The sequence below is a fragment of the Jaculus jaculus genome, chromosome 2 (assembly GCF_020740685.1).
Source record: "Jaculus jaculus isolate mJacJac1 chromosome 2, mJacJac1.mat.Y.cur, whole genome shotgun sequence".
In the NCBI taxonomy this organism is placed as follows: domain Eukaryota; kingdom Metazoa; phylum Chordata; class Mammalia; order Rodentia; family Dipodidae; genus Jaculus; species Jaculus jaculus.
This window is the reverse complement of record NC_059103.1, coordinates 84,509,657-84,523,579: the sequence shown is the minus strand read 5'-3', so window position 1 is coordinate 84,523,579 and position 13,923 is coordinate 84,509,657. Positions and strand designations below refer to the sequence as shown.

Below are 13,923 nucleotides of genomic sequence, written 5' to 3'. Positions count from 1 at the left end.
CACTTCATGCTCTGCATTTAAAAGAGAAGCACCCTGCTTGTCCAAATGTCTCCTGGGATAACTCACAAGGACAGGCAGAGTGCAGCTTACACATAGACACAGAAAAACTAATTCATCTTTATGTTTTCTCCAATCTAGAATCCTTGTGATGACAAACGCCACAGAGACATTTGGTCTAAAGAAAAAACCTGTGATCGCTTACCAAAATTCCTGGTGATAGGACCCCAGAAAACTGGTGAGGACTTTTAATAAGTAGACAATGAATTCTTGTCACAATCAGTCCTTAAATACCCTATAAAGCTAAAATAGGAGTAACATGCAATCCTGATACAATTTTGTTTAGCTCAACAGTGTTCCTAAGTGCTTTATCAGCACAGTTTTATATATATCAAAGATCTTGTGATTTTAGAAATGTTAACACTTCTCAATTAAGATATTTGAAAAAATAAGGCTGGAGGAATGGCTTAGCAGTTAAGGTGCTAGCCTGCAAAGTCGAAGATCTTTTAACTGATCCATAATACTAAAAAATAAAAAAAAACATAATGGCACAGAATAAACATTCACTGCAAAAGGTGGCATTGGGCATAGCAAAGAAATATTCAACCAATACAATATTTAAAACAACTAGGGCAAACATCAAACTCTGTAGCTTCAAGTCCAACATCTCTAAGCAGTGACAAATCTCCAAGTCCAATAATTCTAACCAGCAACAAGTCTCTGGCATTCTAATTCCACCCCTCCAGCTAGGCTACTCACAGTCCTGGAAAACTTAATCAGAACTGGCAGCTTTCCTCAGCAAGCCATCTTGTGGTCCCGGCATCTCCACTTGGTCTCCACTGCAATACATGGTTCATCCTCTCAGCTCCATCAGGTCTCCATGCAGGCATCCAGCAAACCCGCTTCACAGTGTCCATGACCATTTCCAAAACACAAGACTGTGTGGAAAACTCAATGACCCCTCTTTCATGCATTTTTTATACTCCACAATACCAGGTAGGGTGCCAATTTGTTAATCTGGAGAGGGGCGGAGATAAAGCCGACTTTGAAAGAGCACGATACTTCTTTAGCACTCAGCCCCTTCAAAAAAGTCTACATTCTTCCTACTGCCCCAGTGCAGGTCAGCTGGCCCAATCTCAAAGGGTATTATCTCACAAACAATTTGCAGGTGAATGGGCACCAATTTAGGCCCAAAGATTTCATTTATTCTGTGCCATATCCTTCTGCTCACACCAGTTCATTTCTATGCAAACCAACCCTGAACAACTTCTCAGGACACAGGCATTATAGCAAGCTTCCCACACAAACCGCTAGCCCAGTCCAAGGAAAGCTTTTCTCACCCTCATAAGCCAAACCTTACAGTTCATAGTTCTTACTGCATTCAGGTCTTGCAGCTCTGACCAGAATAATCCATCAAGCTGTACTTACAGCACTGCAAGGCATCTCTTAGGCCAAGGTTTCAAATCTCCCACATTCCTCTTGAAAATCAGCTCCAAAAGGCCAAAGCCACACAGTCACGTGTCTAGCAGCAACCCCACAACTTGGAACCACTTTACTGTTACACTAAAGCTCGCATTGCTGGTAGAAATCACCCAACCAAGAGCAGCTTCTGGGAAAAAGAGGTCTATTTTGGATTACAGCCTAGAGGAAATGCTCCACGATGGCAGGGGGAAATGATGGCATGAGTAGAGGGTGGACATCACCCCTGGCCAACATAAAGTGGACAATAGCAACAGGAGAGTGTGCCAAACATTGACAAGGGGAAACTGGCTATAACACCCATAAGCCCACCCCCAAAATACACCATCTCCAGGAGGTTTTAATTTCTCATCAGCTGGAGTGACTAGCATTCAGAATACCTAAGTTTATGGGGGACACCTGAATCAAACCACCACAGGGATGGTATGTTGTTCAAATATCCAGCAATTTGCCAACAAATTTTATTATTTTCAAATATCTTTTTATTTTATTTTATTTTTTGTATTATAGAGAGAAAGAAGCAAACACAGAGAGAGATTGGGCATGCCAGGGACTTCAATTACTGCAAACAAACTCCAGACTGCCAAACTGCCACCATGTGTATCTGGTTTACGTGGGTCCTGGGGAATTGAACCTGGGTCCTTTGGCTTTGCAGGCTAACACCTTAAGTGCTAAGCCATTCCTCCAGCCTTATTTTTTCAAATATCTTAATTGAGAAGTGTTAACATTTCTAAAATCACAACTGCTTTATTTTTTAGAAAGTAATTGACAGGTTTTGGTCAGAAGTCAAAAGAGACACATGCAAGTACTTAACTCTTCATCATAATTCCTTTCCAGAAAATAGTCTTCCATCTTCTGTATGCAGTTTATTTATAAACTATTTCTTGCAACGATGACTATTTTTTTATAAATCTAAAAGATGTGCAACAAGCAGAATTCCTAGTCATCAACAAAACTTTGTGCTAAAAAAATTTGCTAATACCCAGGAGAAATCTCTTGCATCTTTCCTTAAATTGGTGTGCACTTTTCCCCATATGCTCCTTGTTTCTGGAAAAGTCAGTATTGAAATGAATCCCAGTGGAACTTTTAAAATGCCACACTCTCAATCTCTATCTTATATGATAAATTACTTGGGACATGTGGACTGTGCCTCAGGAAACAGCCTGCAAGTGGAATACAGCCCCTCTTTTAGTCTCTCTGGAGACAATGAAAATTCTATGAAAGACATACAGAGAGGGCTGCAGAGAAGGCTTAGCAGGTAAGGTGCTTGCATGTGAATCCAAAGGCCCCCGGATCAATTACCCAATACGCACATAAGGCATATGTACATAGTGTGCATGCATCTGGAATTCGTTCACAGTGGCTAGAGGCCCTGGCATGTCCATTCCCATCCCCCCTCTCAAATAAATAAGCAAAAATAAAAATATGAAAAAAGATACAGAGAGCCTACTCCCATTTTTCCATCAGTCCCATTTACAAATAACAGAAACTATGGGTAAGTATAGAAAATACTTTTCTTCTCTTTATGTCATTTGCCCTTATCTAATCTAGTTTTATTCATTTTTTTATTTATTTATTTGAGAGTGACAGAGAGAGAGAGAGATTGAGAATGGGCGCACCAGGGCTTCCAGCCACTACAAACGAACTCCAGACGCATGCACCCTCCTGTGCATCTGGCTAACATAGGTCCTGAAGAATCGAGCCTTGAACCGGGGTCCTTAGGCTTCACAGGCAAGCACTTAACCGCTAAGCCATCTCTCCAGCCCGCCCTTATCTATCTAAAGGCAAGAGGCAATTAGGCAAACATTGAAGCTAGAGTCTCTTCAGGGAACTCCCACCATCAAAACAGAACCTTGTCATTGCTGATCACCACTCTGAAGCTTGGCATGTCAGGTTTGCTTCAGAAAGTCCTGCAGGATGCCCTTCAACACATGCTGTGCTAGATATGCAGACGTTTGAACACCATGCTTACATAGCAGAATTATTACTTGTCATCCTTGACTCAGTTGGGTTTTCAGATGTTTATGGTACTATTTGGATATGAATTTGCCTTTGGCATAGAAAATTATAGAAAGCAATTTCACTTTATAGAAAAGATTTTTTCAGGTTTTTTTTTTTTTTGGAGTACAATTTACACCCAATAAAATGCACCCATTTTAGTGCAGAATTACATAAATTTTGGAAACTACACACAGTCATGTAAGCACCACCGCACTGAAAATATAGAAGCATTCTATCTAAACCATGTTTTCCATGTCCCTGTACAGTCACTTAGCCCTGCAGCACCACACAGCCCCAAGCAGCCACTTTGCAACTGTAGAGAGAACTCCACTTTGTAGAACTTCATGTGAGTGGAATGTGTATGGCCTTTTGTGTTTAATGTCTTTTATTTCTGATACTTTTGAGATCCATCTACCTTGTATCTACTAATAGTTAATATTTTATAAAAATGATATTTACAGACAATTTTATGCATAGTCATAATGTATTTTGTGAACTTTGACAAAGCTGTCTTCTTATAGCCGTTCCATCAGAATTTCACATTTATTCTTAACTTTAGGTTTGTCAAAAATGTCTTGTTGGGTAATTTTGCACATATTTCTAATCCATATTAAAAATATTTCAGTACTGAAGTTCACAAAATGTATGAAAACTGAAGCTTCATAGGTACTGACATGCACGTGTCCACCCATGATCATATACACTTACCACTGATGAAATAGACACACAGCAGCCAACCTGGGCTGCATAGTGACACCCTGTCTCCAAAGCTGGACTCTTTGTCTCCTATTATGTTAACAAAATAAAAACTTGACATCCTAAAAAAATATATTTTTGGACCTCAATAGTCATAAACTTTCCTATATATGCTAATTTTATAAATTATGTCACTAAGAAAGTACATTACTTTCTTATTCAGTAATTTAAACAACCACTTCCTTGATTATATAGGTACTCTCAAGTTTATGCAAACTTATTGAAAGATTAAATTCTTGGGCTGGAGGGATGGCTTAGCGGTTAAGGCATTTGCCTCCAAAGCTAAAGGACCCAGGTTCTATTCCCCAGGAACCACATTGGCCAGTTGCACAAGGGGGCACACATGTTTGAAGTTCATTTGCAGTGGCTGGAGTCCCTGGCACACCCATTCATTCATTCTCTCTTTCTCTTGCTCTCTCTCCCCCCACCTCTCTGTCAAATATATAAATAATATTTAAAATTTTAAAAGAATAAATTCTTTCTTATCTTTTATAGGCCTTAGAAAGAATTTTATACAATTATCAATTCTGGTAATAGATTAAATATTTATATATTTTAGTTATATAGAGCATTACTAATGTCAAAACATCTTCAGATATGTCTGTTTGTCACCAGAGAAAACCTATGAAGTAGACAAACCAGATGACTTTTGCTCAAAAAAAAAAAAAATGGATATGAAAGGAAGCCAAAAGCCAGGGTCGCAGCACACATGAGTGATTGTGCAAAGATCCAAAGCCCACTCTCCCAGCACCTGCAACAGGCTCTACTCAGAGCATTCTATCTCCATCTGTGAAAATGAACTTCTCATTAAATGTGGACAATCTATTCAATATGTCAAGAAATTCATAGAATGAATCTGCTTGGGTTATTATGATATTTACCAGTGTCTGAAATATTGGCACTAGGAGACCGTCTTTTCATTCCATTGATGTCTATATCTCTGCTGTCATTTCAGGTACCACTGCTTTGTATTTGTTCCTGCTTATGCATCCCTCCATCCTTAGTAACTCCCCCAGCCCAAAAACCTTTGAGGAGGTACAGTTCTTTAATAGAAATAACTACCACAGGGGGATTGATTGGTAAGATGGGTTATTAGTATAAATCTAAAAGTAGATATACTGTGCACAGTATGAACCTAGTGCTGATGTTTAGAAACCTAAGTTTGTAACCACAAATAAAACTTGTGCTCTATTTCTTGGAACTTGATTGAATAGCATCAAGAAGCACAAAAAATTGTTCATGGCAAGTCCTTTTCAGTTGATGAAGGGACTTGGTGCTTTGAGACCCACATGTCAACTGCCATTAATGATCTTTGAGGAGAAATTATAGATCTGAAGTCAGACTGTTAGGATATGACATAGGAGTTTCATTCTCTGGACTCACAAGAAACTCCTCTCCTCTCATACCCTGCCTTGAGCACTTTACATTAGGGCCACATGTATAATTTTTCTACTATGGTCTGATGTAAAAATAAGTAACTAGAAATAAAAATGTTTATGCATCTCATGGGTAATAAAAGATTTAGAAATATATTGATAATACATAAAATTTAATTTTTAACCTAGAATTAAATTTTGAAATGCATTACCTGAAGAAAATAGCTCAAAATAAAATATACAAATAGATAGACTATAACAATATACATAGAAATGAATGATACAAAGTAGCATATTAAAACAAAAGATGTATTTAGAGGTCTTTCTATTAAGGATCAGTACTGTACAGAATGATTTTTTAAAAAAGTCTTCCAAGACATAAACATTTTGCATTTATTATAAAAGAGTTGAATGTATTAACCTCTGTTGTCAAATTTCATGATCTCAATCATGTAAGGACCAACCATATGAAGAAATCTTTGTGGGTAGTTGAAAGAGAGATAAATTGGGACTGGGTATATTTGAGCACCTACTAGGGTATATTTGAGCACCTACTAGCTTCAATGTATTAATTGTATTTCTCATTGCCTGTTGTTCTATATACAGTGTTTGATAATGACTGTGGTATTGAATAAACCACCAATGATATCGAGTTCAATGACCCCCTTACTCAAATATACATGCTTGTGTATAGTAGAGGAAATAAAAGGCAGGATTGAAGACTCCCTTGGAGATAGAGGCTAGTGACATCTTTACTGTTACTGGTACTTACTAACTGTGGAACAACAAATTTTCTTGGTCACAAATTGTATCAAACAAAATTCTTTAAATGATAAAGTAATAATGAGTATAGGCACTGTAATAAGAACAAAATTTCCCTTCAGCCATTTACAAGGAACTGACTAGATATAAATAACTAGAGAGCGAAAGAGCAAAGAAGATTTGCAATATAACACTAGAAGTACTCCCAGTACAAACCCTTTAGATTGACAATCATACATTCACAAAAGACAGTCGATGCAAATTGCAAATGACGGAAACTGCACACATTTAATCTGTAACTACTTCAGCTTTTCTCTCCCCAGCCTCAAGTGTGTTCACAGCCTGTACTGGCTTCTCCATGAAGCATCAGCTGTTCTTAAAGGATCATGATTCCACATGGCTGAAGACCTTTTGTCTCAGAGTTCCAGTGCCTTTAAAATAATTAACCTAAGCACCCTTTAATTCATTTGTGTATTAGTTACTTTGCTCATGACTATGACCAAATACTGGACAAGAAGCAGATGAGAGAAGGAAGGGTTTCCTTTGGTTTATAGCTCCAGGTGGGAAAGTCCATCACTGCTGGAGGAGGAGACAGAGAAGGCATGGTGACAGGAGCCAGAGACTGGCAAATTATGTTGCTTCCACAGTCCAAAGCCAGCAGGAACAGGAAGTGGGGCTGGGTTATAAAGTCAAAGCCCACCCACAGTGACCAACTTCCTCCAGCAAGACTCCACATCCTAAAGGTTCCACAACCTTGCCAAACACCACCACCAGCTGGCCACAAAGTACTCCAACACGTGAGCCTGTAAAGGACATTTCACATTCAAGCCACAATAATCTAGATGCATGGATCTGCTCTTCGTGAAGAACTGGATAAAACTAGGGCTGCCTTAACTGTGGCAGTAATCTAAGTGCAGGCTGAGGATAAGAGGAGAGTACACCAAAATGAAATTGCAAAACTTCATCTTTGATTAAAAAAAAAATAAAAACTAACAAAAATCTGTAATGAAAAGGCCTCAGAAAAATGTTTCACTTGTTCATGCATGTAAGCTTTATGCTTTATGATTGGACATTTTGCTGAATTGCATGAGGATATAGTAGGATTTTTGAATGGTATATAGACAGCCATAAAATCCAGTTAGCATTTCGAACAGCTGCAGTATAACCTGGCTTTGAGTAAGAGTGATTGAAAATGCTCGAGGTCAACACAAATAACTAATAAATACAGACTGCTAGAAAAAACACATCTCTCAGATAAAAATGCTAAAGTATTTTGTGTTTTATCAACATAGCAAAGCTTAAGATTGATAAGAATTGCATCATTAAGCCATTGTAATATACTTGCTAATTCTTTGGAAACCTGAATACTTATGCTTCATGACTGATCTTATCAGGATCACTTCTGAGTCCTTTCCTGGAAGTTTGAACCAGAAATTATTTTACTTACTTGTTTATTTTGTGTCTGTGTAAATAGGGTATATGCGTGTGTGCATCAGGGAGTACATATGTACCTGTGTACACATGTGTAGGCCACAAGTTCATATCACGCACCTCCCTCAATCACTCCCTATTTCTGAGACAGGATCTCTCTGAACCTTGAGCTCATCTATACTAGATGGCCAGCAAGCCTCAAGGATCCTCTTTTCTCTGCTTCCCAGCACTAGGATCATAGGCATGTGCTATCATACCCAGCTTTTTGCATGGGTGCTCAGGATCAAAATCCAGGCCCTCTCCCCAGCCCTATTTACTTGTTTCTTAATCAAATATTTTTAAGTGCCTATAAATTCTAAGTTCTATACTTGAGAAATGTGACATACTGCCAAGTAAGACTAGACCTTGTCTTCCCTGTGAGTATGTAAGGCCAGGCAAAATTAACACTGCACAGGTTCAACACTCAACATGACTTCAGGAGCTTTTCAGAGTATAAACTGTTACTGGTGTGAAAAATAGTAGGGAAAATACAATCATCTTTAGAAGGTAAAAGCTATCTAATTTTAGCACTTCTGTCCTCTTTGGAATGATTTTGGAGAATTCTTCAAAACAAATAGGTTTGAGAGAAGCTTGAATCAAATAGGATGCTACTAGACACTCATGACACCCTTATCACTCCTGAAATCAGTATAAACTTCTAAATAACAATCCAACATATTGCTGTAATAACATATTGCATATTGCTGTAAATAGAATGTACACCAGAAAAGAAATGGAAAACCAAATTCTTCTCAGAAGTTTGTATATGCCTCTTTCTTTAAAAGAATAACGCAATGACCTAAACCAGCAATTCAGTCCCCATAAAACAGCAGGAAGGATCCTTTACTCTGCACAAGTTACACTTGCAAGCTTATCACCTACCTGTCCTAATAGACACTCTGAAGTGACAAGAGATTGCAGCCCAAAGTCTGTGACATATCACATATCTTTCAGTTGAAATAAAGTAGCACACTATAAAAAAGAAGTCATCACATGAATTTCAGATCATCACTCTTTTGTTCAGTATTTACTGCGTACTTTGGTCATGAGTAGAAGAAGATGGCACAGAGTGAGGCCCTTATAGCATGGAAGAAGCCTTAGAAATTAAATTTTAGCCAGGAATTGTGGTGCACGCCTTTAATCCCAGCATTCTGGAGGCAGAAGTAGGAGGATCACCATGAGTTTGAGGCCACCCTAAACCTACATACCAGGTCAGCCTGGGCTAGAGCATGACCCTACCTTGAAAAAAAAAAAAGAGAAAGAGAAAAAGAAATTAAATAAATTTTAAACAAAAGGTGGTTTTTTATTCTTCTAAATGGCATCCTTTGCTGCTTCAGAGTATGTATTATCATACACTGACTTAGTTCTTCCTGAGCACTTTTACTACTGGTGGAACACGAAACAGAATTGGCATTACTCGGCTGGAGTTTGTAGCTTATTTTGTGTTCATTCCCATAGTGATGGTGGATTTCTCAGTACACTTAAGAATACAAGAAAGACCTGATCTTGGAAATTTCTATATGACTTAATATTTGGAAATATGCACATGCTTTTTAAACCTTTTAATAGTTATTCTAAAGTGAAACATAGTAACTTTCTATGAAAACCATTTAAGCAAATAGGCAACATTAATGTCATACAGAGCTTCATTAGTACATGATGAAATATTCTCACATAGTGCACTATGGGAATGAAATTTTTACGTGATAGCACCAAAATTATCATGTGCAAATTCTCTTAAAATGTCTGAATAACATGGATCCTCTGTTTTGATCATTTCGGGGTGGGGGGCAGTTCTTTGTGTAACTTTTCTACATTCTAGCACATTCTGCATAAAGGTTGATTATTCTTGCTGGTTATTCATTCTGTGTCTACATTTGTATTCTCGTGCACCTTTTTATTTATATGAAACAAAAACTCAAGATATTTAGAACACCTTTCAGAATGCATTCTTAGTGCTCTGGACATGTCTCCCTTGCTAACTGGAGGGATAAATGCCTTAAGGGAGTTCAGTTGGGGAGGGGGAGGTATTGGATTGTTTTTAGTATACAAATGAATTGGTGGGACAATTACAGGGTCACCTATAGTGACACCCCACTTCAGTTATTGGTGTAATCATGCAAAGAATCTTACTTTGAGAAAAAAATATTCCTTTCTTAGGTATATGGATTTCTTCCCTGTTCCATCCAATGTCACCACTGACTTTCTATTTGAGAAGAGTGCCAATTACTTCCATTCAGAGGAAGCTCCTAGAAGGGCTGCTTCACTGATCCCTAAGGCTAAGATCATCACCATTCTCATTGACCCATCAGACCGAGCCTACTCCTGGTACCAGGTAAGGAAGAGATGGCCCAACACAGAGAAGGGGGTGTGTGCATGGTGGGGGACCATCTTCAGCAGTCACTATCTAAGGGCTTTAAAACAAAGAAGATGAGCTACTTTTTTGATATCTATAGAAAGGTATTTTTTCTTTGCTTCCCTAAAGAAACAAATGGTCCCCATTGTTTATTATGTTCTTTTTAAAATTATTTATTTATTTACCTATAACAGATTATACTCTTTTTTTCTCTCTCCCTCATTCCCTTTTTCCTGGGGCCCTTCTCTTTGGGGTTATGGGATTTTCCATGGGTCAGGAAGGCTTCAGTCAGTCCCAGTAGGATAGTAGGGGAACCTTGCCTGGGGCATTATGCCCTCTCTGTGGCTCTTACAATCTTCCCACCCCCCTCTTCCCCAATGCTCCCTGAACCAAAGCAGGCCTGTTGGCAGTTTAATTTAGTGCAGAGTTCCCAGTAGCCCCTAGATTTCTGCTTTGATATGTTGTGCTTGATCACCATGTCTGCCACCACCACCCTAGAGCTGGTTGTCAGGCTAAGAGTAAGAACAGTGTTTCCACTGCAAGTTCTCCTGGGGCCTGGCAATGTGGAAGAGATGGCAAGTCTCATGGTGGGCAGTCAGTTGTATTTTTGTCTTAACAATGGATCTTGACTCTCCTCCATTTTCTCTGTCATCTGTAAAATAAAGCAGATTCTCCAACTAAGAGTGGGAGCAGCTTGGGTTAAAGCAGGTATGCAAAGTTATTTGAGAAATTTTTGGTGTACAAGCCCACTCTACTTCTCCAGAGAGCAGTGGGGGCTTCTCTCTGAAGTATGAGTTTCCTGATTATGGAATTCTGACTTAGTTTCTACTACCACGTGTGAGTTCTGTTACACTGAGCAGGCTTCGTGCCCAATCAGAGAACAGTTGGTTACCCACAAATGCTGTGTGTGACTATTGCACAAGTGTGTGTTTCTTGTTCAGCTGGTTGATTTTGTAGTCTGTAGAGTCCCCTGCTTGTTCATGCTGTTGGTAACTATTCTCTTCCAGCATCTCCTATACGGCTTTCCAGCACTTATGTATGCTAGCCAGGAGTCTGTGAGTTTCTCTTTAGGTTCTAACATGATAATTTGATGTCCTGTGACCACAGCCTGTGGTATCCTCAGCAATAGCTCTGGCAGATAATCAAGTGTTTTGTCATGGCCTACATTGTTTTGGGGACCTCATAGGTCTGCCTCGCCAACAGCTCACTGTGGGGGGCATCTAAACTCTGGGCCTGGGAGTCGTGGTTTTAAGAAGGTTAAGCTTTTTCTACCTCCTTTCTAACTGCTCCCCCTCCCCATTCATTGGTGGTTATGTCTTGTAGAATGCTAGTCAGAATTAGAATTTCTATGGGTTTGATTCATGTTGTCTTAACTTTTATGGAATTCCCTCTCCTCGCTCCCTACCCCCTGTCATTTCAAGCTCCCCCACCCCTAGTGTTCTGTCCTCCCTGACTTGTCAGGTAACTCCTCCACTTGTCTCCCCTTAGTTCTTCCCTCTAATGGTCTCATTCTAGTTTTATGCCCATATGTCTGGTGCTGACTACCTTTTATACTCATCTCTAATTGATCCCGCTTAGGAACTACAGATGAGTGAGTAAATGCAGCATTGGTCTTTCTGTGCCTGTGTGACCTCACTCAGAATGATTTTTTTCCAACTCCATCATTTAACTGTAAATTTTATTTTTTTTACATTTTTCCTTACCACTGAGTAGAATTCCATTGTGTATATGTACCACATCTTCATTATCCGTTTATCAGTTGATTAGCATCTGGGATGATTCCAGTTCCTAGCTATTATCAATAGAGCAGCCACAAACATGGCTGAGCAAGTATCTCTGTAGTAAAGAATGGAGACTCTGGGGTGTATGCCCAGGAGTGGGATCAAATGGTAGCTCTATTTTCAACTTTTTCAGGAGTCTCCATCCTGATTTTCATAGTGGTTGTACAAGTTTGCACTCCCACCAGCAGTGGGTAAGTGTTCCTCTGTTCCCTCAGCCTGGCCAGTATTTATTGTCATTTGACTTTTTCATGGATGTCAGCATGACTAGAGTGGGATGGAATCTCAGGGTTATTTAATTTGCATTTCTCTGACAGTTGAAGATGTAGAACATCTTAAATGTGTAATGAAAATTTATTTTTCTTCCTTTGAGAATTCTCTGTTCAAATTTCTACAATGTTTTAAGTAGGTTGTTTGATTTTTTTGCTGCATAGTTTTTTTGAGTTCTTTATAAATTTTAGATATTGGACCTTTGTCAGTGGTATAACTGGTGAAGATTTTCTTCCATTCTGTGTGTTTGTCTATTGACCATGTTGATGATTTGTCTATACAGTAGCCTTTTAGTTTCAAGTGGTTTAGTGTGGATCTAATTTCCTGTGTTACTGACATCTTATTCAGGAAGTCTTTTCCTATGCCTATATCATGGAATGCACTCCCTGTTTTCTATTCTAGCTGTTCTATAGTTTCAAGTCTTATACTGAAGTCCTTAATCCATTTGAAGTTGATTTTTATGTGAGGTGAGAAAAGTATATCTAACTTTATTCTTCTACATGTAGTTATCCAAGTTCTCCAATAGCATTTGTTAAAGATGCTGTCTTTTCTCCAGCGTGTATTGCTGACCTTTTTGTCAAAGATGAGGTAGCTGTGTTTCCTTGGATTTAGAGATGGGTCTTCTTTTCCATTGATCTGTATGTCTGTTTTTGTGCCAGTACCATGCTGTTTTACTTACCATGAGTTTTTAATATATCTTGAAATCAGATATGGTGATACTGCCTTTTTTTTTTGTATTGGTGAAGAATGTTGCTGGAATTTTTATTGGAATTTCACTGAATCTATATAATAGTGTTGGTAGCATGGCCATTTTCACAATATCAATTCTTCCAGTCTGTGAGCATGGGAGATCCTTCCATCTTCTCATATCCTCCTCAATTTCTTGGTGTTTTAATGTTTTCTTCAACAGGTCTTTCTCTTTCTTGGTTAATTATATTCTGAGGCATTTAACTTTTATAGCTATTGAAAACAGGATAGCATAATTTCTCTCTTTCTATATATGTTTGTCTTGGGCATATAGGATAGTTATAGATTTTTGTGTGTAGATTTTGTATCCTACCACTTTACTGAAAGAATTTATCAGTTTTAGAAGTTTTTGGTGGAGTCTTTGGGTCCCTTATATATAAAATCATGTCATATGTAAATAGGGCTACTTTAAGTTCTTCCTTACCAATTTGTGTCTATTTTCTTATTGCTTGAGCTAAAAATTCAAATACTATGTTGAAAAGCAATGTTGAGAGTGGGCCCCACTGTCTTGTTCCAGACCTTAATGGGAATGACTCAAATTTTTCTTCATTTAGTGTAATGTGGGCCTTAGATACTTTGTAGATTGCCTTTATTGTGTTGAGATATGGTCCCTCCATTCCATGTTACTCCAGTATTTTGATCACACACATTTTTGAACTTGACAATGTTTTTGGAGTCCCAGGCTAATTCTTCTGTCATGTCCTTGAGTTCTGAAATTCTATCTTTCATGTTGTCTGTTCTGTTGGTGAGGTTTTGGGAACCTTTTAAGAAGGCTATTATTGCATTTCTGTTTTCTGTTATGTTTTTCATCAGCATTTCCACCTCTTGTATGAATTCTGTTCTCTTTTCTTGATTTGACCTTTTTATTGTCTCTTGGTGTTCATTCTACATTTGGCTATGTCCTCTCTGAGTTTGTTGCACTGGTCTGTGA

At 38.5% G+C, this 13,923-nt stretch overlaps 1 protein-coding gene across 4 annotated transcripts in view; it reads left to right on the top strand.

The window, feature by feature from the left end:
- Positions 1–13,923, top strand: part of Ndst3 (N-deacetylase and N-sulfotransferase 3) — a 183,239-nt gene that overhangs the window by 147,942 nt on the left and 21,374 nt on the right. For 3 of the 4 annotated variants that reach the window (XM_045144424.1, XM_045144423.1, XM_045144426.1), the window contains 3 exons: positions 139–235; positions 5,189–5,312; positions 10,002–10,176. In XM_045144424.1, the coding sequence (XP_045000359.1) occupies positions 139–235; positions 5,189–5,312; positions 10,002–10,176 (396 nt within the window). Of the gene's footprint in view, positions 1–138; positions 236–5,188; positions 5,313–10,001; positions 10,177–13,923 lie in introns of those variants that run through there. The other variant, XM_045144427.1, reaches the window with a different exon arrangement.